The sequence below is a fragment of the Gallus gallus genome, chromosome 4 (assembly GCF_016699485.2).
Source record: "Gallus gallus isolate bGalGal1 chromosome 4, bGalGal1.mat.broiler.GRCg7b, whole genome shotgun sequence".
In the NCBI taxonomy this organism is placed as follows: domain Eukaryota; kingdom Metazoa; phylum Chordata; class Aves; order Galliformes; family Phasianidae; genus Gallus; species Gallus gallus.
The window spans coordinates 14,171,557-14,199,505 of record NC_052535.1 but is presented as its reverse complement, the minus strand read 5'-3'; the positions used below and the strand labels follow the sequence as shown (position 1 = coordinate 14,199,505).

The following is a 27,949-nucleotide window of genomic DNA, read 5'->3' as shown; positions in this document are numbered from 1 at the left end:
CTGCGGTGCGCATGTTTCCTCTCAGGAAAACGACAAACGGAGCACAGCACAGCGAACTGGTGCTCCTCACCGCGTGGAGAGAACTCGCCCCACAAGAAGCCGTGTAAAAACCGCTTTGACACCACAGGGCTGTCCCTGGGCGGCACTTCTCTGCCAGAGGTCGTCTCGCTGCTGACTCAGCCCCAGCTCACCCCGCAGCAGCTTCCCGCAGGGACAGCCTGACCGGGGCCAGCTCACCTCACGCCCCGCGGTCGCAGCCCCACACAGCCCGGAGCCCGCCGGTACGGGGCGGGGCGGGCGCGCGGTCACCTGATGCCGCCGCCGCCGCCATTTTGTCTGGGAGTGGAAATGTGAAAGGGAAAGCCTTCGTGCAGTCCGCAGCAGGAGGCACAGCGGAGTCGGCCGCTTTCCTCCAGGACGCAGTCCGCAGCGGGGGACAGCCGGCCTCACCGCGGACCGCCCCCGCTTCTGGCCCTGCCCCTGGCCGCGGCTGGGGGGCGCGCGGAGCCGGTGAGGACTCCTCCCCGCCGTCCTTCCTCGGGGAGCCGCTCCCGCCGCCCGGCCTCGCCGCGATGTCGGGGCAGTCGATCACCGACCGCATCACGGCGGCACAGCACAGCGTCACCGGCTCGGCCGTGGCCAAAGCCGTCTGCAAGGCCACGACCCACGAGGTGATGGGCCCCAAGAAGAAGCACCTGGACTGTAAGTACGGCCCTCCCGCGGCCTGGGGCCCGGGGCGGGCGGGGCTCCGAGGGGCACTCGCCGGGGTGCCGGGCGGACGGCTGGGCTGGGTTGGGCTGCCGGAGCGGCTTCCACGTGGAAGGAACGAGCTTTATACCGCCCGCGGAGATGGGCGAACCGGGAGCGCTGTGCCCGGTGGGGATACTGTGCGTGGGGAGAATGGGGGCTCGGTGCTGTGGCATCGCTGCCGTGAGCGGGAGCTTTGGGTTTGGGTTTTCTTCTCTGATCTCTTTTCCGTTCTCTGCGCCTCTGATGGGATGCAGCCGTTCGTAGTGGCATGTCACAGTGTTGTTTGAGCGTTGCTAAAAGACTTGAAGTGAGGTGAGGGGTTGCGAGAAGGTGGATCCAACGCATCTCTCCAAAATGAGACTACTCTGCTGCTGCTGTTACACGCAAATTGAATGTTAAAACAACTTGTGTACCACAAAGTGCAGGAAGCTGCCTCTGGTATCTACAGAATCATCAAAGTTGTTGCTTTGTTTCGATTTTAGTTAGTCTTTGACTTCTCAAACCTGCACTGAACGTTTCTGACTTCGTAGCGTGCTCGTGCACCGTCTGTGTGAAGTGCAGTGAGCTTTGCACGTACTCTGTGTGCTTACGCCAGGGAGGGGATGTGGAGCTGGACACAGGTCACCTCCGAGCCACGGGTGCAGGCTGCAGTTAGGTGGGACTCTTGGGGTGATGGCGCTAAGGAGAGCGCTGTTCAGGCTCGTGGAACAAGCATGTTGTGTTAGGGGGCAGTTTGACTCTGCTGCGGCGTGCATCTGTTGAAACAGACTTCTTGTTTGAGAGCTTTGGATGTGGATCACATAGTTAGAACCAGCGCAGATGTATTTGCTATTGATCTGGATGTGTGGAAGCCAGCTGCAGAGGTAAATATTGCAGCTACCAGGCTGAAATTGAAAGCCTCCAAGCTGAGTAATGAGAGGTATAATGAAAAGGAACATCACTTTATCTTGTTTTCTGCCTGAGGTAGAATAGTTTTGCGAGGTAACCCTCAAGGTCAGAAACGGCACCGTGGCAGGAAGCCAGGAAGTGGTTGCTCAATAGTTTAAAAGTTTCTGAACCTTAAAAGACATAATTCATTGGTTGAAAATCATGTCATTCACTAAAAGTTACCCTCACAGAATAAGAAAATTGACAGGTGGAAGAACTGTAACTCGAGAACAGCATAAACTTGCGCTGTGACATTCTTCTGAACGTCTCTTGATACATGTCTGTTCAGAGCTGTCAGTCTTCTGAAGGTCTTCCTGTGCCAAATGAGTTCTGTGTTCTGATGTAACTTGTTTTCTGTTGTTTTTGGCTGAAATGAATAAAAAGTTTATTGTGCTAACAATGTATCTCGAAATGGAGGGGCACTGTGAGGTGAACAAAAAAGATGGGAAATGTGGTACCAGAAGTACCTCTGCAAAAGGAGTTAAAAAATAAAATAAATGCCATTCTCCCATCTTCACTGAGCACACCTGGTTGCTTCATTTATAACATCTGCAAGACTTTGCATGGCACTTCCTGGATTTAATGCAGAACACTGCTAGTTGCACCTTAGTGTCCCTGCATGTGTGTGTCATTAAAAACGCTGCTCCATCTGGTATTACTTATGATTGCTGCTTAAAAACCACCTTTTGAGAGTTGACAGTTGTGTCGAGGATCGTAGAGTAGTATCTGTCTCCACACTCTGTTCAGATTAATTCTTAAAAGTCCCCTTATTGCCCAATTTCCTTAGCAAAGAAAACTTTAACATTACAGTATTGGGTGTAAGTGGGAAGGCGTTCTGCATACAGTGTGTGGACTGGTATTTGGAGGCTTGAGTTCTATGTGACTGCTTGTTGCTGGGTAGTAAAGCTGCGTTCTTCTTAAAGTGGAGAAGAAACCTAAGCAGTGTCAATGGGAATATTTCATATGTGGTTTTTTTTTTTCCTCTTAAAGTAGGTCACAGTGTCCTAAATAAGTCAGCAGATCTATTTCTGTAGTATTTTGTAATATTTTAGGATAAAATAAAGCATTATGTGATGTTTCTTCATTTTTCCCTAGTGGAGTGCTTGAAAGTGTTGTCTCTTCTTCCCTGGTGTGCTGGTTCTCTTGCTGTGCCACAAAGACTTCTAATGTTAGTGTCGCAGTGGAGTGGGGGGAGGTCCTTCTATGGTGACATCTCTTTCTAGATAACTATGGGAAAGCTATTTAAAAGAAAGTGGTAGAAATATTCTTAAAAGTGATAACTCCGTTATTTCAAAACTCTATTACGTAACAAAACTAGGCTATTAAGCCTTTCACTTCAGGTGAAGGTTCGGGTCTCCACTGAGCCATTGCAGATTCACATTTTGCCCATCATGTCACCTTCTGACTGTCACAGTTCTGGGATGTTTTCTGTCTGCCAATCTTATTTCTGGCAGCTGCAGCTTAGGACTGCTGGCAACTGCTGGTTAGAGATATGTGCGTTGTGATAGAACGTGAAGAAACGGTCTCAAATGCTCCCCCAGGCAGTAGGGTGTCTGTCTTTAATCATAGAATCATTTGAGTTAGAAAGGACCTTTAAGGGTCATCTAGTCCCTGAATTCAGTTTGACCTGAAGAAAAAAAACCCAGAACACAGTTGATGTTGGAATCTTCCTCTCTACGCGCATTTAATGTAGCAATCGCTTAAAGCTTTTTGAAGCAAAACCTTATAGGCTGCATTGAGAAAGTCTGCCCAAGGGTTTGTTTTGTTTTATTTTACAAGCAACTTCCAAACAGTAAATGCATTTTATTTATTTATTTTTTAAGACTCTGAGGTTATGAAAATGGGTCTCTAATCTTCTATCTGCCATTCACAGAGCAGCTTCTGTCGTGTGACAGAAGGGAATAATTAGGGGGATGTTGAGCAGTTGTGGTTCTGTATTGACAGTCGTCTTGGAAGGAGTATTCCTCAACTAAGGAAATGATGACTTCCTTACTTGAAAGTTGAAAATGTCAAGTTTTCCTCAGTGCTGGACTGAGGAGTTTCTAGAGGGCTGATAGTGTATCTGTGCACGCTGCTCTCTGAAGACCTGTGTGGCTCTGCAGACGATGTGCCGGTATTTCAGATGAGCTGCGGAGGAGATATCCTTTGTACTCTTCTAGGCAGTAAGTTCAGGCTGCTACAGTACTCTTCTGCTTTAAAGCCACATGATGTTAATTTTTTCTCTGTGTGAAGTTAACACGCTTCTGAACTCTGTTCTATTCTTGCTCAGGTCCCATAGCCTCAAGCACAGCTTGGATCAGGCTCTTAGTAGCATTTCATATGCAAAACCCCTAAAGTGGTTGGGCTCACATCTTCCAGAAGCGAGTTGGTCATCCTGGAAAACCTCACTAGCTCTTGTACAGAGTACCAGAACTGTATTTCTCAGTCGCGTGGAGTCCTGTGGAATACAGCGCCATGAGTACACGTGGGCTTTTTCAACTTCCACTCTGTTGTTGTCTCTTGACAGAAAACTACTTCTAGCCCTCTCAAAAAGCCGAAGGCATTGGCTCTTCCGAAGGTTGACACTAGGCTGGCTTTTTATCACCATAAACCATTATGATGGAATATGCCTCTTTTTTTTTTTTTTTTTCTTTTAAATGAATGTACAGTTTAAGGAGAGTTGATCAGTTAGAGCATTTGGTACAGTTGCTGCCAGTAGAATTCTTTCATATCGTGATGGAGTAATGCTTCCAAGCATGTGTTTGCTTTTGATCTTAAGTATGCAAGAAATCTCCCAGGTGTTCATCATTGAAGGGTTTACTGGAACATCTGCAGGTAGACCTTGTCTGTAGGAAGACAAGACTTGTGGATGGGGCTGAAATCTGTGAAACAAAGATCTCTCCAGTAAAATACGAATGATATCATCTGTCTATCATCTACTGTTTCTGTCTTGGAGAGCAAAAGTTGTTTTTACCCTGCATCTTTCCTTCAAGTCCCGCTTGTTATTCGATAAGCAGTCGTTTCAGTGGAGATACTGAATAGTAAAATTGACTTGTTTTGTGAAGGAAGAGAGCTTTGTGCAGGAACACTGTTTTCATTAGGCTCTCTATGTAGTCTTGGACCTCAACAGTTTGGAATTCCCTTAATTGTTACCTGTTAGTAATGTTACAGATACTGCTCAGTATAGTTTGTGGGTTTGTTTGTTTGTTTTTTGTAAGCTGAGAATAGGAATTACAGCTTGTAACACTTCTGCAGCATTTCTCTGCTGTTTACAGACCCTGCAGTTATATAAAAAATGCTGAGATAAAGCAAACAACAGTCTTAATAAGTCTTAATACTTGCTTATAAACGGAGTAGATTCAGGAAGACTTATTTTCCTTAATATGCTTTGAGATAATTACTTAGAAAAGTTATAATAGAGTTGTTCAAGATATGAAGCTTTTGAATTAAAACTGATTTTCTTCCTTTATATAAATCTTGGAATGGGAACTTGTTTCGTTACATGCAGCAGTAACTGTGGATTGTTTGGGCTAATACCCAAATATTTCTAAATTTGACACAGTATCTGAGGATAACACAGCAAAAGTTGGAAAAGTGTCTATCAAATGCCTTGCTTTTTGAGAATTTGGACAGAGGAGGATTTTAATACTAAGCAATAAGGTTTTGATGTGTAGCTTCTTTCAAACTTCTTTTTGGAGCTCTTCTTTTTGTACAGTTATTTCAGTGTTTTTGTGTTACTTATAGTTGGTATGAAAAATTTCATCCCAGCTTGAATGTTTTCTACCTATTTTGAAACTTTTTGACATGAAAGTGAAATCAGTAGGTAATTATTGTTTTCCCGTATCTTACTGAAGCAGAAAGCTCTCTAAGACTCTTCACTTTCAAAGTTATTCTTGTTATTAAATGACACAAAGTAAATGTTAGTGATCCTTAGCTAAGGGACTTGAAAATATGCTCTTATTAAACAGATTTGTAGTTAAGGTACGTCTGTAATATATTCTGTGCACTAGAACAGGTAAAAATGTTTAAATAGATTATGATAAACGTATCGGAAGCTGGCTGTGTTGACACCTCACTGTTAGTTCCTGAGTGCTGGCCTTCAAGTACTTGCACAGGAGAACCACATGAGCAGTAATGCTGATCCACAGCCAGCACCTGCTCAGGGACTTGCCTTCAGTAAGAGGCCACAGAGGAAGGTTTTCAAATGAGGTGTTTGTAGTACTGGCCTTGCCCAGTCCTTGAGCTGTGCTTTGATCACACCTGAGAACAAGTTAGCTCAAAGAGAATTAAATGAAATGTGCATGTCTTGAGTTGGGGGGGGGTTAAAACAGTCTTGCTTGCTTCTCAGCAGTGCCTTTTTCCCCAGGTATCTGCTGGAGCGTGCTCTGGTTTTGTTCCTGTACTCAGGCAGACATCTGAAGCTCTTTGTTCTTTCTAGTAAATGTTTAACAATTGAGTTTGTGATCAGTCTTTGACACAAAGAGCTTGAGAACTGCTGTGATTCCCCACAGTATGCTCAGCAGGTTGGTGATTGGGTCACTTTACCTGTATGGAAAGATGGGTATAGGCCGGTCCTTCCTCTTAAATCTCACAGAAAAGAGGCTTAGTTCAGGTTTGCAGCATCTCGCTGCCAAGTGAGTCGGTTCTCAGGCTGAGATCAGAGTTCTCAAATATTTGCTGCTTCTTGATCTCTGGAGGTGTCTCTGTTTTCCCATCCTTCTCAACTTTTCAGTTTTGTTTGGATGGTAAGACTTCTGTGTCTGCACAGTAATTTGGGCACAGAGTATCTGCCAGAGCAGGGTTTTTTTTTGTGAGATACTGGGATTCCTTAAAACAGCTGAAATGCTCTTAAGTTCACACTCAGTGTCTTTTGCCAAAATACAGTGAGTTTGAGCTGATTATTTCTTAAATGAAGAACTGAAGTTAAAACTTACAGTATGAATTCTCTATGTAAAACTATAAAACCTGATAATCTTCTTTGAGTGTGTAACTCATTGTAATGCTGTGTTGTGTTTTTCTTCTTTCTTCAATGTAGATCTAATACAGTGCACAAATGAAATGAATGTGAATATTCCGCAGCTGGCAGACACGCTCTTTGAGAGAACTGCAAACAGTAGCTGGGTTGTAGTGTTCAAAGCTCTAATTACAACACACCACCTCATGATGTATGGAAACGAGGTAAGATGTAATTAGTTCTGTAAAGGCCTCTTTAATGGTGGTTCTTATATTTCAACAGGTAGTAGGTTGAAATTAGGGGATAATCTGAAGTGAAATTCAGTGCTTGGAAGGCACTACTTGTTGCAACTACAAAGCTAAACTGAATGCTGTAAATCACTGCGTGTATTTTACTCTCTTCTTCTAATATAATTGATACCTACATGCTGAAACATGAAGGAAAAAGATAAATAACAATAAAAGCCAATGTTGAACTATAAGAAAAAAATTGGAGCCCAGAGTCCTGGGTTACCAGTTGGTATCTATCTTTTTTTCATGTAACATTTTACAACAGAGAAGAGCTTTATTTTTATATCCATACTGAAACTGTTCCTTACCTTTCAATAGATGCATGTGGAGGTTCAGATCAGAGATGTAACTAGACCCATAAGCTCTACTGATTGTAATCATTTATGGACTCAAACATAGGTCAGGAAGCTAGAAAGCACAGAAACTGCAATCGTTGGAGTTACGTATGGGAAACTGGAAAGAAAAACGTTTAAAACAACCTTGCTGTCTGAATGTTTTGTTTTTCACTCTCCTATTATTTGTTGAGCTAGGTATTATTTTTCAGAACTTAAATGTTCTTTAGTCCAATCAGTATGTTGTAAATCTGAATTATACCAACTCGAGTGCTGCTCTTCACCACAGTTCTATAGGCATTATTATAAACTATGCTGTTACATAAGGAAAGAAACCTGTCTCTGACTTGTACAGCTGTAGTAGAAGTGTGGGAACTCATAACTTAGGTGGAGCTCTCATTTTTCATTTTCTAGCTTGGCTGTTCTAAACCTATGAAGTTAACCTAGCCCACTCCCTCTAGGATTACTAGTCTTCTGCCTGGGCAGCCATGTCATTTTCTTTAAAGTCATGCTTTTACCAAATACACTATTTTGTATGTTAGAAATTTTGCTGATCAGTAGTTTCAAGGTTTTTTGACTCTTGAACTAATACCTGTTGTTGGAGGTTACTATAATCAATTATGAGTTTAAATGTCATTTTCTTGCAGTATGCCTGAATGTTTTGACTGTTGCAACAAAAAATTGACTCCACTTTTTTTCACCAACAGCGCTTTATCCAGTATCTTGCATCCCGAAACACATTGTTCAATTTAAATAACTACCTGGACAAAAGTGCCATGCAGGGTAAGAATCTTTAATTGCTTTCTTGCTCTGTGATTGGTACGTGTGTTGGTGTACTCTGGGAGACAAGTGACATTTAAGTAAGAGTATTATGACTTGTATTGCGTGAAGCACCAAGGAATATCTGACCAAGCATGTATCCCAAGAAGGTGAAACTGAGTTAACTAAATGTGTACTAAAAGTTTGCCTGTAATGTATGTATTGTCCTTACAGAGCTGTAAGTTTGAAATAGTAAACTAGTACTACGTAGAGTAGTCCTGATGAATATCAACACACTGATCTCTTTTGAACTTTGCACTTCAGTATCTCAGAAGTAAATCTGAACTGTTAAGGTGTGTGGAACATACTGCATGGATAGTGAGATAAATTACCAGAGGCCTCATTGTTCTACTAGGAGTATGTTTTCAGTCCGATTTCAGATTAGAACATTGTAATGAGAGCTGCTTGGTTTTTGCCTACTTCTTTGTGTGGTAGGCGTTTATTGTCATGATTGCAACGAGTGCATTCCTAATCTTAGCAAGCTGGGAAGAAGTTGTAATTCTGCATGTCAAAGAGGAAAATAGTGAATCTCCAGACCCTGAAATGTGTCTGTGAAGCACTGTTCTTCAGCAAGTTGATGTAAAATGGGCTAGTAGGAGAATAGTTCTTGAAAAGAACTTGGAGGAAATTGTAGTACTTCAAAATATCTAACCTACAAACACTTAACTTTTAGGCTATGATATGTCTACCTTCATTAGGCGGTATAGCAGATACTTGAATGAAAAAGCACTTTCATACAGACTTGTAGCAGTTGACTTCACCAAAATGAAAAGAGGGTAAGACACTTTACTGCTTGTTTAGCCTCTTGTTTGTGTGGCTGGGGGGGAAAATCTTGGTTATTCTTGAGCTTATCATACATGGTACTCCTTTTGACTCTTTAAAGTAATCTAATAGTGTGGAAACAGCATAATATTGCTGAGGTAATATTTCTTGGTAGCCTGTAAACATGTCTTTAAACCTGTAGGATAGATGGAGTAATGAGAACCATGAATGCTGAAAAGCTTCTGAAAACCCTTCCAATCATACAGAACCAGCACGATGCACTCCTTGATTTTGAGGTAAGTACTTGAGGCTCAGTTGTAAGTAACAGTCTCTCATTTTGAAGTAAGTTGTACTATTTTATTAAGTACTAATTTACTTTCTTCTGGCTTTCTACACAGGCAAATCCAAATGAATTAACAAATGGTGTTATAAATGCTGCCTTTATGCTCCTCTTCAAAGATTCCATTAGACTTTTTGCAGCATACAATGAGGGGATTATTAACCTTTTAGGTATGTGGCAATTTTTTTTAGCTTTTGTACTTTTATGCAAGTGGTTGAGCGAAATAAAGAACATAGACAATTTCTGAGTGTAATAGCTAGTAAGTTGGTTCATTTTTAACAGCGAAACATGTCTTAATAGCAGCTGGCACATGCTTAAATATATGCTTTTACGTGAAGATTACAGCCTGAAACATAAATTGAAGTCAGAGGCTGACTGTGAGAATAAAACAAAGGCACTGTTGGCCTGTTACGGTTAGCAGGCCTTGAGTGTTGAACATTCTTGAATGTGCACGCACAGCACAACTGACTTATGATTTCCCATACTTTCTTCATAGCTTTCCTATTCACTTCTAGCTGGTACTTGAGTCTACACAAGCTTCATACGTGGCACGTGTGGTTTTTTTGCTCAAGAGTGACAAGCTGTTGGGAAAGCCTAATAATGACTATTCAAACAAATTTCTGAATGAAACATCACCTGATCAGTTTGTTTTGTTAGTCCAGTATTTTTTTTTCTTGTTGAAATATCTGCACATATTTGGAGCAAAACAAGAAAAAGGCTGTGGTTGCTAAGTCTTTCTTTTATTTTTGCAGATCAGTTCAGTGCATGTATCCCTTTAGTGGTCATTTTGATGTCTTTTGGATATCAGGCTCGCTTAAAAACAACGAAACATATTCATATAGGGTCTAAATATGCCAAAGAACATGTAGAAAAGAATATGATGTCTGCATCACTTTCAGCTAGGAAGGTGACTTCCTTAGAATATTACCCCGACTGTCTAATTTAATAATTGCATATGTTTGCATCCATGTTTGTCAAGCTTTGTGTTATATTCCAAAGTACTGAATCTTGGAAATCCTTCCGCTCTCCGCTGAGTGCTTTAATATAACAGTGACAGGTATTCATGTCAACTTGAAAACTTGAACAGCTTTGAGTTACCACTGTCTACTCTATACCTGCAGCTTGTCTCAAATATACATGTATAATAATATATAATGGTGCCAGCTTTTTGCTGGGATGGTGTTATCTTACAAGAGTGTTTTTATTTGTGTCCTCAGAAAAATATTTTGATATGAAGAAGAACCAGTGTAGAGAAGGCTTGGATATGTACAAGAAATTCCTAGGCAGAATGACTAAATTGTCAGAATTCCTCAAAGTAGCAGAGGTAAATAATTCAATGACTATGAAAAGATAAATTCCAAGCTACTGTACTACAACAGTAGTCTATGTTCATAATCATGTACCATCACCTTTGCTATACAGGGATAATGCGTTTTGAACTCTAGTTACTCTGAGTAATTTGAAGTGAGATTCTCAGGCATCTTTTTCATTAGCCAAACAATGTAATAAATGCTTTCGAAGTGCTGTTATAAATTTGATGAATGGTCCGGAATGAACTGTGTTAGTTTATTTACAATACTTTTCTGTACTGTAACTGTTCAAAATGGAGAAGTAGTTCCAGTAAGCAATACAGGTATTTCTAATGCTCCCAATTAGATTTTCTGCATGGAGGAAAAAAAAAAAAAAAAAAGGCTGGATAAAGGCTTGGCTTTGCTTTTAGATGCAAAGCAACGTACTTGAGATTTCTAAGCCGTTTCTGAACTCATACCAATTCGGAAAGTGATTAATGCCCATTTTAGTCTGTTAGCTTCTATATAACATTCAGACCTCTGTTTTTATTTCCACTGCAACTGCATGGAGTATAATGTATGTTTTCTTTTTCTCTTCTGTAAACCCAGCAAGTTGGAATTGATCAGGGGGATATTCCAGATCTTACTCAGGTCAGTGTACGTATCATGCTGATATCATTCAATTATTTTTATGACTGATATGTACCATAACAATCATCTTGAACATATTCTATTCCATAGACCTATATATAGGAAATGTGGATGTGTGTTTTTTGGATCATGTGTACTTGGTACTTTGCAGCTGTTATTTTTGGATTGATTAAAGTGACAAGGTTTTTTTTAGGAAGTTCTGCTTTTTATCTTATGACAAAGGATTAATTGGCTTATAAGGCACAGACATCTTGCCACATGTACATGTCTCTCATACTTGTTCCCAGCATCTCATGTTTCCCCTGCAAAGAACTTGTAGCCTTTTGCAATTGGAAAAAAATGTGACCGTAGCCAGCAGAGTCGGGGCAAGTAATGAATGAATACAGCAGCGTGATGTTTTGTGATGTTGTCAGAAGTAAGATGCTAAGATCAAACTAGTACAGTACGTTCAGCTGGCCTGTGTTCCCTAATGACATCGCACTGAAGTGTGAGGTGATACTTCAGAGATTACAAGGGCTCACATGCTGGGATTGCGTGCTCTCAGTTGTACACTTAACCAAGGAGTTATAAAAGTCTTCAAATCGTGAGGCTTTTTCTGATTTACTGAGAACAGGAAATTTAATTTTGCTGCTTTATTTCTAAGACTTTTATGAGCAAAACTCTTCACAGTTACAGCTGGAACACTTTTATTCCTAATAGCTCCGTTATTTTATTGCAAGTGTACTTAGGCAGTTCTCTGAAATGTGGTGGTGAGTATCAGCATTTTGTGTATTTTGGCAGTTTCAGTGCCATCGTCAGTGAATCAATCCAGTTCCACTCCGTACTAAATTTCATGACATTTAATTAGGTTGAGTAATTCTACATCAGTCTTGTGCCAATTCAAAACAATTTGCTGGCATTTCTTAGTTTTGGACTTTGAGAGAAATGTCAGTTTTTGCTGTGCTGGCAGCACCAGTGAGTTCAGACAGGATGATGGATGATAACTTGTAATGATAGCCTTTTGTCCATAGTCTGGTCTCTCATATATGCCTGTTTTTGTTCAAAATGCTTAGATTTCTCATGTGGATGTCCATATTTCGGTGTCTGTCTAAGCTATGCCTGAGAGCAATAAATTTCTCTTCAGAAATTTTTACTACTACTGCTGTGTAATCCTTTTTTTTATTTTTTTATTTTCCTTCCCTGATTCTGAATGATGTTCACACTACTGCCACTTCTGCCAATTTCTGTAAAGAGAATATCACTGTCCTTAGTTGGTGTCCTGTTTCATTATGTTGCTGCTTTCTTTCTGTTTGTAGCTGGGACTGCATTTTTTTTTTATAAATGCAACTCAGTCACTTAGCTCTGCTAAGTGTTTGGGGGGGGGGGGGGAGCGAGTCTGAGTCAGAAAAAGCAGACTTATTCAGGTCATAATACCTGTTTTAGCCTCAGCATCTTTTCTGCCATAAAACTAAGTTCCGTTTGCTCAAATAAATTTAAAAAAACCTGCATTGAAAATCTGCAACAATGAGCAAGTGTGTAGAAAGGTACTGTTTTTTTTGTTGTGGGGATTTCATGGTTGAGGCGAGGGATGAGTTAGAGAGCTGGAAAAAGAAAACAAAGCAAAAAAGGTATAGAATATATTTTTCCATACAGGTAGGTTTTAGCGTTACGTGGAAGACCAAAAGCAGACTAGGAAAACTTTCTGGAGCTAGTGTTAGTAGCAGGAATCTGTACTCTGAACTATTTAGCTGTGTCATGTAATTGTTTCTGCAAACTGATATTCTCGAAAGGGGAAGAGTTGTTTGTTTTTTTTTTCTTGCTTGTTTGTTTTGTTGGGGTGTTTTTGTTATTGTTTGTCCCTTGTGCCTTCCTAGAAAGGTATTTCAAAATGCTTACCCCCTGGGGTTAGTCATGTAGTTTGGACAGTGAATTTACTCATGACCAGCTGCTGAGATAACTACACCATCTTAACTTCTTTCTGGAAGTGGAGACACATATCAACACAGGTCTTAACTGTAAGTCAGGCACTTAGATAGGATTATTCTAAATGCTCTTTGCATCTCATGTAGTTTGAGTCAGTCTGTATTGAATGTAGGAGATCAGAATTGTGTTCAGTGTCCCAGAGGGGAACTGGCTAAAGACTTGCCTGATTGTCTTCTGCTCTCCAGGACGACCAGAAGCTGAACCAAAGAATGGAAGGCCTAGTGAAAGCAAGCTTATTTGGTGTGTGTTGGTTGTTGGGTTTTTTTTGTTGTTGTTTTTTTTTCCTTCCCAACAATGGCCATGATATTAATTCTACTCAGAAGTTGACAAATGGTAAGAGAAGTTTAAAGCCTCTGAAAAGCATGCAACTTGAGTGGGCAATGGAACTACGGAGCTCCCTCTTCATCTGAGTGCTCAGGAAGAGTCATTGCACTTGCTCTGTGAAGTATGGGTAATGTAGTCAAAAGCCATGAGAGCCATCTGGCTAGAGAACAGCAAGGGAGTGAACTCACAGCAGTGCCGCCTAATCATCTTGCATTCTGAAGGCTTTTTTTATAAGGTGATTTTTTTTTGTTGTTGTTGAGAAGGCTTGCTTCCTACTAAGACTGTAATTAAGCTGGCGGTTCAAATGTTTTGAGCTTGGATGTGGCTTCCTTTGTTATGAAAGCAATTTTTCTGTAGCGGATTCAGGTATATGGTGGAAAAGAGGCTAGCTATGATCAGCATTTCTTGTATCTTTAGGAAGAAAAGCAGCTCAGCTGTGGCTTTATATTCTCTCAGCTAGTTCTTTTTTGTTATCTGTCAATTAAATCTTTGTTTTCAGTACTGAAAGATGGTGTTGCTGTTTTCTCAGACATCTTTGTAAGCTCATAGGCATTGTTCCCTTAAATTTCGTCTGCATGAGTTAGGTCTGCTTTTAGGATTTTTTTAAACTGAGGAAGTACACTGGATGTTTGAAATCTTCTCCTTGGTAACACTGTTCTTTGGGCGGGATGGAAGGCAGAGTTTCTGCAGCTTCATTTGAAGTGATCTTTCACTTGCAGTTTCTTATGTTTTGGTCTGCCAAAGACTTGAGTGAAATTGGGTTGGGTTATTGTATCATCTTGTGCCAAATAGATGCTCCTGTCTGAGACTGTATTGTTGGGATAAGGCTGAATTTGATTGCTTTTTTGTTATCAAACCTCACGCCCTGTTATCTCATGTTCCTGATGGAAGGCAAGAACCACGGCTGGGTATGTAGAATGCAGTTGTGCAGGATGAATGACATCAAGGTGCTATAATTGAAGTGGCCTTATTGGTTCTTAGGTAATGGGAAAACTCATCTTTGTACTAAACAAGAAGGCCTTGTCTAGAAGCAGAGCTTCACAAATACTCTAATTTTAGGCACCCAGCAGCTTGCTTGAAGCACTGGAGCAGCATTTGGCTTCTCTGGAGGGAAGGAAAACAAAAGAAGTCTCCGCTGCCAGCAGGTGAGCACCAAATGAACGGCACCCATGCCTCTACTTAGGATTTGTCATCACTGTTCTAAGAAGTTTTGGGATTCAGTCATTGGGGTTCTCCTCTTGAATTTTATTCGCATCCAACTCGATCTTCCTAGACAATGTAAACATTGTATCTGGTGAGTAATAGTCTGAGAGTTCCATTGTGCTTGCTCCTTAGATGTCCACTTATGTCTGACAAATATCTTCCTGTATTGTCATAAACCACTGAGCTGAGACTTTGTATAATTATTCCTTACCCTTTCTATTTGTTTGAATCCTCTGGCTCGTAAGACTTGTATGGTATTTGGAGTCCAGGGTTTTTCACCAGCATTTGTCTTCATTGCCAGTTATTTACTTCTTCAGTCACAAATGCCTTAACCTGCCTATGAAAGTTCCTCAGGCTCTTCTCAAAACTGCCAAATGAGTTTTGATACTTTGAGTTGACAGGAATTATTCTTTCTGTCAGGAAGAGTATTGGCATGTATGAATGTATTCTGACTGAAGGGCAAAAGATTTGGTCTTGGCATACACATTACCCCTTAGATATGCGGGCTGACTCTGATAAAGGAAAGTATCAGCATAAGGTACATTCCTGAGTAGCTGTCTTGCACCTCGATTTCTTTTTTTGCAAGTATCTAAGGACTTTCTATCACAGTATTCCTCTGAAGTGTTCAGTATAGGGAATAACTTCCATGCGTTGCTTCTTGCTCTGTCCTACCATGGACCCCCCATGCAAGCTTTCTGTGCCTCTGCCACTTCAGTGGAGCAGGACTGAACTCTACTCAATATGATGCTAACATGAATAGAAAACTCATACGTTCGCTACCTGACAATTCCTACCCACAGGAACCTGAGGGAGTAATCCTGTGTACTCCTGTCACATGCGTGGCACTAAGGGATGTAGGTTCACGCTGGGGCTGGGTAGGTCAGGGTTGCAGTTGGACTTGATGATGTTGAAGGTCTTCTCCATCTTCAATAACTATTATTCTATACCAAAGAGCAAGGTATGAGAAGACTGTGGTGGTAGGGGAATAGCGCAACTAACAGAACCACTTAATGCTTAAACTGTGTGATGTGTACCTGGCTGATTTTAGTTAATAAAACTTCCTCCTGTTTTGTTTTTTTTTTTTAGAGCTAGTGCTCTCTCCTGTGCTGTTTCCACACTTGCCAACACTGGGATGTCATTGAGCAGGATGGATGAGAAAGAGAAGCAGCAGGCATTGGAGGAGGAACAAGCTAGACTGCAAGCACTTAAGGTACTCTATATATACACATCTGTATATATATACGCATGGTAATCTTAATGTCCCTTGCTGCCTGCTGCTGAGCTGCTTCACTAGAAAATCTAGTGCTAGTGCTGTGATGCAGCTGTTTTGGTTGGTTATTTTGTGTTGATTTTTTTTTTTCCTTTTACCTTGGGAGTTCTATCAGGTGTCTCCCCTTCGCTATTTCTGTTGTAACAGAAGTTGTAGCTGCTGTCACTGACAAATTAAGTGGATTAATAGGAAATGCATTTGGGTTGTGTGAAAAACTTGCAAACTGTCTGAATTTCCTTTACTTAAGGAATGTGTTAGGAGACTCATAACTGATTTGACGCATTGTGTGTAAATGCAGTGAGCACGTCTAGCTGTAAACGAGGGATGATACCTAAAACTAATTGTATAGGCAAGTCAGATTTATCTGACGAGTAACACCTCATAGATACTGTTCGGACGGGTCAGTTTTAAGTTTCTGCCAATTTGATTTGGGCTATAAGGGATCCTGACTGCAGAGAAATGCATCTTTTGGAACAGAGGTTCATCAGCTTAGCTTTCTCCCAGAGAAGGGAACCTCAGATACGTCGCTTGAGAATATTTTATTTCTAGGCAGCTATAGATGCCAAGGTGAGACTTGAGGCTTTCAAGATGATTTTTCTGAAGCCTTTTGTGGCTACATTAAAAAAAAACCTGAAATCAGCTTTCTACTTCCCTCATTTTGTAGAACAATAGCTGTTGTTGAGTCGTCGTTTTTTTATTTTTATTTAAGGAACATAGTTGAACTGTTCCTTTTGGAAGGGTCTGAAGGGCTGACAAATCATAACACTAAATTCCAAACTGTGTATGTGGTCTTTCAGGAGCAGCGATTAAGAGAAATTTCTGTAGTATCAAATTCTACTTCCACATCAGCATCCCCAAGCACCTTATCAGGAAAAAGTGTGAATACCGCTGCAGCTGTTGACCTCTTTGCAGTATCAGCGCCCACGACAAATAGGTGAGAGAGACTTTGTTTTCTGAAGCAAGCCTGAATGCTGGGCTGGTCTGGCAGCTCGTAATTTTAAGTACTTCTCCAGAATAACTTTCTGCTTTCTTGTAATGTTGATGGGATTGTTCGTATCACTTGATAAGAAATACTTTAAAAGAAAATTTATTTTTTTGTACTGTTATTTTTGGCTGGTCCTGGTGAAGAAGAAACTGAGATCAGTGTGAATTTGTGTGTAACTCAAGAATACAATGCATATTGTGTCTCCTTGTTCCTTTTCAGTATGCCCAACCTTTCTAGTGATCTTTTCGATCTTCAGCCTGCATTTGTTCCGACTGTACAGGGTACTGCAGCTACAGCAACATCAGCAGGCAGTGCCTGGGGAGGTAAGCTGATTTGGTTTGACTGGGTGATGACTTTGGGTGGATGGGTGATTCTTTCGAATATAGGAATAAGTCCTATGAGTTCTTTTTGAATTAAGTTCACAGTGAAATAATCAGGTTTTAGGAGACAGAGTCAGTTTGCATCCAGATACCTTGGAGCCTGACAGAGTACAGAGCAAGTAATCTGAAAGCTCTGAAAATTTTTAAATTTTAACTGCAAACCTAATTTTCAGAGTACTTTCTTCCATTTTTCTCCCTTAAGCTGATCTTTGGTTTTTTTGTTGTTTTTTTCCACCAAGATGACTTCAGTGGTCATAAACCTACCTATACTTTTGCGTATCATCCTCTGACAAGCCACAAAGCACTCTTTGTATTTTGTGTGAGATTTCTGAGGGAAAGAATAAAAACTGCCAACCAACACCTTCTGTGGTATAGGTACTGAACCTGTGCACCCAGCAAAGGCCATGCCCGCAGCCTGCCCAGAATAACTATGAATTCATTGTTGAAATGAGTTGACGGTTCCTTGGGCAAAGCACTCCTTATAGCCGTGCTCGTTCTAAAGACTTATCAGGAGAGATGTCAAATGCCTTAAAGTGCTATAAAGCCAAACATGTGATATCTGCTTTTTTTTTTTTTTTTTTTTTAGTAGTTAACTGAACTGTCCTTTTCCCCTGACCATCCTGTGGCAATAATGAAATTATTTTCCCCAAAATGAAGAGGGCTGTGAATGATTTTTATCCAAAACTCAGAATTCCTATCTCTTAACAGGCTGACCACTGTATGGCAGCTCTACCGTTTGTCTTTGTCTAGAGCATCTCTCATGCAGTCATCTGTCCTGTTGTTCTTCCCTATGTGTGTACTCTGTATTCTTTCCTTTACTTCTGCATCTGCAAGGTCCTTTCTCGTCCTCAAATGGTTGTGTTGAGTCTCCACCTCATCTGGACATCTTTGACATGAAGCCAGTTGAAGAAGCTGTAAAATCTACTGCCCCTTTCATCAATGCTAGCTTGTCCTCCAGACACACAGTGGAACTATTTAGTGGTAAAAATCAAAACCAAAGCATCTCATTTATTTGCAAGTGGAGATAATGCTACAAGTAAACTGGGTGGTGCAGTCTTTGTGTTTTTGGGAACAATGTGCCCTTTTTCTTAACAAATGAAAATGGTGCATTAGTTTCAGTAGTAAACGTGGTTCCTTTAACCTTTATTTCTCGAGTTCAATTTCCCCAACCTAGACCATTGAAAACTTCCTTTTTGATGAAAATCTTGTTGACTTTGCAAACTGCAACTTGCTTTTACTTTTGTAGTGGGGAGGGCAAGTTACTTTCACAGCTGAAACTTGCCAGCAGTTCTTAAATTTTAACTGCAGACCTAAAGTTTAGAGTACTTTCTTCCATTTTCTCTCTTAAGCTGATCTTTACTTTGTTTTTTTTCTTTTTGCCAAGATGACTTCAATGGCCATAATCCTACCTATACCTCTGTGTATCATCCTCTGCCTGTTGATGGTAATTTGATCTCTTTATTTTTTTGACTTTGTTTTCGCTGAAATGAGTGGCATTATTTCACGGATGTATCTGATTCCCCTGTACTCTTGTTTTTTTTTTTAGGTTTCCCTCTTCATTCAGCTCCTACAAGTGCCACCCCTTCAGCAATCAATGTGGACTTTGATGCCGTTTTTGGAGGAAAATCTACAGCACCGCAGTATAGGACTGCAGGTGGTAAAAGCTGCCTTATTATTAGTTTGCACCCTACAGGCAATGCTGTTTTAACAAGTTAGTAGAATTGCTCTTGCGATGGCAGAAGTTAATAGCTTAATACATTTGTAAGTTGATTACAAGCCGTCAGTTTAATTGTAGCTATTTAAATGTAGCTCTGACTCATCTCCTTCTGTCTACTGATTGTTTCCTCTTTCTTTTTCGGGGGACAAACTTTGGCTCCATGGATGTCTCTTAATGGGTAAGCTTACATTCATCTGTTTCAGTGCTCCTGACTTTGGTGTTAATATTATTAACGCGTGATAGTGAGTTCCCTCTAACTTCACTGGGAGGCACTGTACTTAAAAGAACGCAAGAGTAGTTGTGGGTATGCTTTGCTTTTGGAATAACTTGAGTTCTGATCTCTTCTCGTGGGGCAGTTTTTTCCCAGAGTCCTTATAACTGTGTCGGAACTCTTGTGAACATTCCAGATGCCAGCAGTACCATGAAATTACTGCTGGCGGTTCCAAGAATGCCTTGAAACTATCTTGAACGACTTTGTTCTTGAGGTTCTTTCAAGGGGGGTTCTGCTTAGTTCAGAAATGCTGTCAGTTACTGCTGAAGCATAACTGAAGACTCTACCAGAGAGGCAAACAGCATTCCTTAAGAAATAAAAATGAAAGGATGCTTCTGCTTACCCCTTAGACGCTTCCAGAGTGTTTTGCCTCAGTATGTAACAAATGCTTAACATTGCTTAGGATTCTCTGCCTCTCTAGCTTATGACAGATGATTTTATAAAGTTCGGTGTCACCTTTGTTAAGAGTTGGTTTTCTGTTCTTTGTTTAGCTTTTAAATATCTAGATGATGTTTTGCAACCCACAGTACCACCGCCAAGTCAAAGAGCCGCCTCAGCCAACCAACCAAGTGGAAAAATTTTGGCAAATGACCTCGATTCTTCTCTTGCTAATCTAGTGGGAAGTAAGCATGAAGCTTTTAACTTGTTTTCAGTAACAAAATCAAACAAACAAGCAAATGATCACGTGTCTATGTTTTTCCCACCCTCCCAGATCTTGGCTTTGGAGGAACTCCATCCAAAAAGTAAGTGTGTCTGCCTATTTAGGATACTCCTACATGACTTTTTAGTAGGCAGGAGCACAGTTTCACAGCACTGAGGTGCCAACAGTCTCAAATCAAAGTAATCTGCTACCAAGAACAGCATTGGAAGAGTGAGTCTGTAGTCAGTGACCGTAACAATTGGCCTTAGCATTTGAATTCATTTCATCTTGTAGCTGCTGTGCATGTAAGTGTTTTTGAGTCACTACAAAAGATCTTGCAGTTATATCAAATTCTTGTTAGCTATTGCACCGTATGGTATAAAAACGGTAGCGAGCTTTTAACCCAAATCAGAAGCCTTGGACTTCCTACTTGCTGCAGCAGAGAAATGTAAGGAGAGAATGAAATCCTTAGGTTTTCTACTACCCGTAGCTTTCAAATGCCTGCCTGACTTAAGGCGTGTTTTCCTGTGTTCTGTGACATAGTTGTTGTTATTCTCTCTGGCTCTGTCTGAAAACTAATACCACAGTTTCCTTTCAGGTCTGATATGCAGTGGACCCAGCCTGCAGAGAAAAAACTTACTGGTGGAACAAACTGGCAAGCAAAAACGAGCACATCGACCACATGGAACCCTGCTCCCTTACCCACACTGCCACATATGGTAACTTCTGTAGCGCTGGAATTGCTCTGTGTTCCAGAAAATGTTTTGGTCCTTCATGAAACAATTGGAAAAGAATAGCAAAACCTGCTTGGGACAAGAGCAGGGGGGAAACTGCACTTAGGGCCACTACTCAAACAAAAGAAAGCATGTTGCAGTTTATTTCTTTCTCTCTCCCTGTTAATGACTTTGGAGGAGGGTTGAGAATCAACAACAACGTATGATTGAGAGACTTGAGCACCTACACGTGCACCTTTTAAGAATCCAAATAACTTGTTTCAGGGGTGGAAGAAAAACAGTGTTCCTTCCGGTTTTTGCTGCTTTTCAGTTGTATTATATGAAATGATATTGCAACCCTGCGGGGCGACTTAATTATTGTTTGAAGCAGCACTTCAGACTTGTAATCATGCTTAACAGTGGTGTCATCGCTTTTCCAACACGACGCACAAATACTGAGTGTCACAACACAAAGTAACTCTAAAGGAGTTACCTAACTGAAGGACTTTCACTTCTTGGAGGGCTGTCTGTAGGCACTTGGCTTATCCCACACTTGTAAGTCACTTGCCAGGTGTCTTCCATTCCGCTGTATTCATACAAGTGTGAACTTCTTTTGAAATATATCTGCCTTGGAGGGAATTAAATTGTTCCTCTCAGTTGCATGCAACTACAGTAACTGCTGAACTTATGATGAGTTTCAGACAGCCATCTGACTTGGTGTTTCCAATCAGAGTAGATTTGCCTGTGATGCTTTTTTCCTTCAGCTTATACGAGTACACTCACTGAAGATTCTCACGTGACTGAATAGGCAGTACTGGACTGAAATGAAACCCAAACGTTCTAGTTAGAGGATTGCAATACTTACCATCTCGGAAGTCTCACGTGCCAAATCTTTTTATCCTTTCTTCTCATTCTGGAACGTGTCATGTTAAAAGTGCCGATGCATTTCTGTTTTTGAAAGATGGATAAAACCTCAGTTTATATGGATCACTGAGGGTTTCGGCTGTGGGTTTCAGTTGTCTGATTTTTGTTTTGCTTTGTCACATGAGACACTTTTCTTGTCTTAGATAGTTGAGTGCCTTGCGCCAGGCATCTCCTTGCCCATTTGCTTGGAATTCCAACCACTCCGAGTGCAAAGAACTAACTCAGCTATTACAGCTATTACTGTTCTTTAAAGCTATAACAGCTTTAAAATCAGCGTCCAAGTACTGCAGAGGTCGAAGCGTTGCAGCTTGGCCTGTGGCATTTGTAGTAATGTTCAAATTCATGCGTAGTGTTCATTCTCCTTCAGGAAACAATGCTTTACACAGCACTCCCTTAGTAAGATCATTACCCTTTCCAAACGAGACAGAGCAATATGAAGGGCACGCATCACCGTGTCTATGTACATAACCTGATAAAACTGCCAGCTTGAGATGCTCGTCATTCTTTTGTCATGTACTTTGTGGTGTGTTGCCTACATGAGAAATGTGGTATGCGAGCACCACCTGGCTGCAGTATATTAAAATCTGGCTGAACATAGTAAGTTTTACCTTTGCTGGAGATCTCATCAAGGAAAGCCTCCTAGGCTGGGAGCCTTTCCAAGTTAACAGGCGCTGCTCCTGATGGTACTGACCTCGAGTTTCCGTTCCCCCCTCCTTAAATTCATGGGTTGAGCACAGATGGTTGTAGTATTAGATTGGAATCCATCTCCCTTGTTTAGAATATCCAATCTGAATACCTCCTTGCACAGTTTTCTGTCCTTACTCCTTTTGCTGTGCCAGAACGGAGTACATTATCCTGGACATGAAAGTCACTTTCTTGTGGATGTTGGTTGTAGTAATTGCTTCAAAAATGTTTTGTATGTCTGACTAGTAGGCACAAGCTTATCTAATACACACTGCAATTCTCTTGATTGAAGGTGCCTGCTCCAGTCGCGTACCCAGTGACTACGCCTCAAGTGCCTGTCTATGGAATGGTAAGAGCTGTGACAGTCTTCTGTCCCTGAAAACCTAGGTGTCTGCTGCCCTGGGATTTGTGGAAGGCATTAGTGCTCAAACAGCCCTGCAACTTTCATATTACTTCATCAAGTTAATAGTATGTGAAATCAGATGGCTTTGTCACCACGTACTTGGAAGAGGTGGTATTAAATCTTGGATGGGAAGTTTTTTTTTTAAAAAAAAGCTCTACTATGTGTCTGCATCTCCCTGCTTATTTTCTACTGTGTTTACGATGCAAAGAGATACCACTTTTAGAACTAGTTTTAATTTTCACATAACTGTTTTTTGGGTGTGTTGTTTTCTTTTTGTCTCCAAGCAGGTACCACCTCAGATTGGACCTGCTCCCTTGATGGCACCCCAGTCAGTGATATATACGCAGCCAGGTCTAAGGCCAACGAATCCTTTTGCGCCCATTTCTGGAACACAGGTGAACTGTTCTTTTTAAATGAAAGACCACACTGAAACTTAAGTCTGAGGGAAAGCAACTCAGTGTTCCTTGAAGGGCTGCCAATGTATTTCTGCATCTGAAAGTGAGGGGTTCTTCAGTCAGAGACATCAGCTTTTGCTGGTGAGAAAGCAAGTTCAGCGGGTGAGAGGATGCAAGTGTAGGAAGGAAAGTAAAACTCAGAAATGTTGTGGTTAGCTTTTCATTGTGTCAGTATCAGGAAAAGGGGAATGGCAGTGGCACATAGACTTCCTTGGATGTTAGCGGGATACTTGGGTTAGCCTTACTGGTTAGAGGAATGAGGAAAGCTTTCCAAAGGCCTGTGTGGTGGGGAGGTAAAAAGGGATGGATGAGCGATTGTTCAAGCTGAAGGAATTGCCATTCAAATATGTTGGTCTTAATGTTCTTTGGGAAAAAACCCAACTTGTAGGTAACCGGGCATGTGAATAGATGTAGAACTCTGAACCTGTGAGTAACCATGTGCTATGTGAGCGGCATTAACATGTAATCCCGTTTTCACAGATACAGTTCATGTAGAGCCACCAAAGCCTCAAGATGTGAGAACAACCAAATACTGGTAAAACGAAAGAAGGAAATCTTTCTGTGATTTCTGTATTCCTGGACAGGGCGACTGTTTCTCCCCTGTGTGACGTAATATTGTTTTGAATTGCCGTGCTTTAGGGATTCTTGTTTATAACAGTCACTGCCGTGTGAAAAGGTGTTGTTCACCGATTTCGAGATTGCTCGGCCGAAAACTGTTCTCGGAGGTTGACGGTTGACTCAGAAGGCACAATCTGGATTCTCATCTTCAGAGCTGAGAAGGTTATACGATTGCTTTGCAACCTGGCTCGTCAGTGAACTGTGTTAAGAAATGAATGGAGAACGTCAATTCTTTATTCTCTCCGTAAATGAGGTGGCTGTTCTAACCAAGACACAACTCAAAGCTGAGCAATAGCATTTTTGTACACTTAAAGAGATACTCTGAGAGAGTAACGTTTGCGTTATCCTAAGGCCGATATTGCGTGAAATCAGACAGCTCTGACATTAGAATAGTGAGGGTAATCTACAGCCTTTGTAACGTGAGTGTTAAACGCTGTGAATCAACAAGATCTCTACGTATTCAGAAATGCAGAGAGTCCAATGAGCAATTGCACCGCTGGGATGCCAGTGTCTTACACGGCTTGTTGAAAACATGGCTAGTTGAAAGAGTTGAAAGAGCCTAGCTCTGGCATGGGCTGCCGTAGGGTAGGGGATACAAGTGTGTCACAGAACAGCGTGGGCAGCCTCCGACAGGTGACAGCAGGCTCATTTCCACTGAGTGTCTTCTCCGCAAAGGCCACCTTTCACAGCTGAACGGAGAGTAGATTCTGTTACAGCGAATGTAGATCCCCCCAACAGCAGCAAACAGGAGCAATTCAGAGTTCTGGTTGCTAGCTACAAAAGAGGCAAGCTATCCAATTTGAAAGGGCGAGGGGAGGAGACGCCCACTAAAAAACCCTTCCTTTTGAGCTTACAGACTTTTTAGAAAGCAAGCTTTGCCATAACACTGGTGTTTCAGAACTGGCAGTTCTACAGAAATCGTCTTGCTCCAGTGAAGTGCTTGTGCTCCTTTTTTGAAACAAGAATCTACTTGCAACCAGAATAAAAGGAATGATTTTTAAATATGTAAATATGTGCAAACTTGTAAATAAGGTTTTCTTTGATGCTGCGGTAATCTTTTCCTTCTGTAGTATTTTCAAGAAAAAAAAATGCTTTCTTAAGAAATAGAGGCTTTGAGAGGAGTACCTTGTATGTGAACTAATTCCTGAAGTGTGCTGTTCCTAATAAGGCAGTTGTCTGCGCTTCTGGCACATCCTACATATTTAAGTCCTTCTCCAAAGTTTAGGTGGGCTGTGAAAATGCTGCCTTGTTTTTTTCATTGTCCAATGGAAAGCGATAGCATATAGCAAAAAAGGGGGGGAGGGTGTGGGGGGGAATGGGCTGGGAATGGGTGAACTGAATAGGGAGCAGAATGCAAGGAAAACCTCTCCTGTCAATCATAATTCTACAAATGGTAAATGTGAAAGGTGGGTTTTCAAAACAATTTTTTATACCCTAAGGGGGCCTTGAGAGTACCGTGTCAATCTGAGTGTAACTGACAACAGAACTGCAGAAATCTGACCCTCTATAAATGCAGATAGGCCTGGAAGTCCTGTCAGTCTGTCCTTTCAAGAAGAACTTTGAAGAGCAACGCTTTCCATGTAGTGGAAATGAGCTTTCTCCTTGTCTGAATGCTTAATTATGTCCCAGGAGCACAGAAGAAATGCTACAGAAACACACTTGTCAAGTGAAACAGTTAAAAAATAATTGAATGAAAACAACAGCAGAAGAGGAAAACACAACAAGTCTTGAATTTGTAGCCACTAACTTGCTGGCAGATGTAACCTGGTACACTGCAGTTCTGCGTTTCAGTTTGAATTACAGAAGAGTTTTCCTCCAGCTCCCTTGGGCTGAACAGTGTTAACGATTTAAAAGCAATGAATGCTGCAATGCCTGTAGATACCTTCTGGGTGATGAGGGACAGATGCCACTGAGAAGGGATCACTGCACTGAGGAGGCTGTTTCTTTAGGAGATAGGTACTTCCTTGGATATATCCAGCATGGAACAGTCTTGAGTTCAACCTTGCGGCGTTTCTAGTAACAAATGATGGAGCTGTGAGTGCCGCAGCTGGGCAGTTTCCAGCACCAGGAGCTGTGAGGTGTCCTCTCATACGGCATTGCTGAAGTAAAGATCTGTTCCGTTATTCAAATCTGCACATAAATATCTGGCAAACAGTATGTTTGTTTAAAACTGAAACAATTGCAGAGCATTCGGAATATCTCAAATGGAAAGACTGCTGCAAAAGGAGGTACTAATGAGACTAGCCAGCAGTTGTAGTGCTGCTCCACCTTGTGATTTGCACTGCATTTCTTAAAAGTTAGTGTCCTCTTTGTAGCAAAGCAATCTGAGAACAGCTTCCGATTGGAAAAGGGGAAACAGCCATGTGGTGCCCTCTGCAGACCTGCGAAGCTCCGCTTCTAGTCTCATTCGCAATGCTGGGTACGTGAGAACAGTTAGCTCGGCTTTATCCTTGGGAAGAAGAGGTGGCAGGCGCAAGTGGTGGGGGTAGTTCTGCTGAGTAAAACAGAAGAGAGATGGAGATAAATGTCACTTTCCCTTTTGTCTTCCAACTCCTTTGCTCGGAATCCTGTTCTGAATGCTTCAGGTATTTGAGAGGTCACTCCATGTGTGGCGGAACCACGAGGAAGACTTTGCAGTATGCTTTGTGCTTTGCGTTGCTGTACTTGAGCGGTTCCTTTGAGGCTGACAGTCGGGACTGAGCGGTGCTGCAGGAGGGCTGTCTTTCATGGCACATACAACAAGATGGCTGGGCTGTTTGGGAAGGCTGATGGCGTTAGGCCTCTTGGACTTGACAGCGGACCTCTTTTTAAATAGCTGCGTTTTCTAACACTCTTTAGATCTAGTTTGACTTTGCCTCCACAGAGTGACTGACTTTGACTTTTTTAAGTGTTGACAAACCATTTACTAAAGAAATCTCAGTTCTGTGCACATAGTGGTGCAATGCATGTAGGGAAAAACTGCAAGCGGACATTGCTAATGGAAAAGGAAAAAAACTGACAATAAAACCCCCGACTACGAGATCGACTACAGGGTGTATCCACATCTGTTTCTTTCTGTGGCAGGGACTTGGGGGGCGGGGGGTGGGTTGCACTTTGAATAATAAGCGCTGTGGATCGGTGCTTAATTTGTATATAAAAAGGAACGCTTGTGTTTCGGGCAGTTTGTATTGTAAGGGCAACATTTAAAGGCACCGCGTCTCGGTCTTTTATTTCCATTTTAAAGATTCTATTTTTGAGCAATGGAAATTGTACGTGTGATCATTTGTACCTTTACTGGCAGCTAGGAAGAGAGAAGAGCTTGCTATTACTTGGCAGATGTCTTCGATTTGTTGTTGATACTTATGTTGAAGGAACTGCTCAGTGATGCGGTCTTTAAAGAGATTGTAGTAACTTCTGCAGTTACGATGAGAGTTGTACCATCAGGTCTTTGGTCTATGTGAAATGTGTACCCTCACAATCGCTCGCGCTTTGTCCTTTCCCAAACGTTTGGCCAGAATTTCTCTTTGGAGCAATGGCGCAGCAGGTGCTGGAAGAGCTTCTTCCTCCTCACCCCCTCCACTATTTACTTAGTAGGTCTTGTTTTGTGTGTGACGTTTTTCCCCGAAGTAGGTTTGTGCCTTTATTGGGTATTTATTGGAAAGGACCTACTCTCATTTAGGCTGTTGAGGCTTTTCTCTGATGTTTTCTTGTATGGCCGCTCCTGTACGTGAGTTGCTTCATTTTCTAAGGACACAGGGTGTGGAAGAATACTATCCACAAACTGGAGGGGAAACTTATAGAAAAAGCATTGAGGGTTTGTGTTCTACCAACTTCTTTTCTTCTTTAAGAAAACTGAAAAAAATGAAGCCAAAGCCCAAGGTTGGCTGTGGGCTGTGTTGATATTTTGCCTGTGGGACTTCCCAACTTGTGAATTGTTGTGTTTTCTTTAAGATTGCTGCTCATATCCAATTATTAGAAATGTTTTGAAAAATAAACTTTGGCACACGCGAGGCTCATGCGTGTGTGCGCTTGCGTGCGTGTGTTCTGAGGCCCAAGGATTTCTATGGTCCTCACAGTTGAACAGTTTCCTGCTTTTCTGTGTTCTCCAGCCCCTTTTCCCCCTGACCAGTGTGTAGAGCCAGGGTTGCTCCATCCCAGGGAGTCCACCCAATATAGCATTGCGTGAGCACACTGCTTTTTGATAGAACTTTCACATCTTTATTGAGTCATGGATGAAAACGTTCCTGGTTCAAACAGAGGCCTGCGGAACCCCAGTAGCGGCACCGGGGCAACGCAGGGGCCACAGCCACCCGTCGCCCAGCGGAATG

At 41.6% G+C, this 27,949-nt stretch overlaps 1 protein-coding gene across 12 annotated transcripts; it reads left to right on the top strand.

The window, feature by feature from the left end:
- Positions 1-334: 334 nt before the first annotated feature.
- Positions 335-27,631, top strand: LOC772071. 12 transcript variants are annotated; one of them, XM_040699116.2, is made up of 22 exons: positions 335-702; positions 6,692-6,834; positions 7,940-8,015; positions 8,725-8,827; positions 9,016-9,109; positions 9,212-9,323; positions 10,371-10,477; positions 11,052-11,099; positions 14,439-14,524; positions 15,669-15,792; positions 16,650-16,786; positions 17,057-17,160; positions 18,052-18,198; positions 18,602-18,661; positions 18,764-18,871; positions 19,712-19,828; positions 19,918-19,948; positions 20,444-20,564; positions 22,459-22,515; positions 22,857-22,964; positions 23,505-23,559; positions 23,664-27,631. In XM_040699116.2, exons 1-21 carry the CDS (start codon positions 573-575, stop codon positions 23,517-23,519), a joined length of 2,028 nt encoding a protein of 675 aa, XP_040555050.1. In that variant the 5' UTR covers positions 335-572; the 3' UTR covers positions 23,520-23,559; positions 23,664-27,631. The 12 variants fall into 12 exon arrangements, with proteins under 12 accessions (XP_040555050.1, XP_015133806.1, XP_015133808.1 ...); XM_015278320.3 differs by having other exon boundaries at positions 22,854-22,964; XM_015278322.4 differs by having other exon boundaries at positions 11,052-11,093; positions 22,854-22,964; positions 23,505-27,631.
- The last annotated feature ends 318 nt before the right edge of the window (positions 27,632-27,949 follow it).

Excerpts from the sequence above, each read along its gene's own strand:
- LOC772071 (XM_015278320.3), top strand. The coding sequence starts at position 573 with ATGTCGGGGCAGTCGATCACCGACCGCATCACGGCGGCACAGCACAGC. Across the intron at positions 6,835-7,939 it reads TCATGATGTATGGAAACGAG|CGCTTTATCCAGTATCTTGC; the intron begins GTAAGATGTAAT and ends TTTCACCAACAG. Across the intron at positions 22,516-22,853 it reads AAGTGCCTGTCTATGGAATG|CAGGTACCACCTCAGATTGG; the intron begins GTAAGAGCTGTG and ends TTTGTCTCCAAG.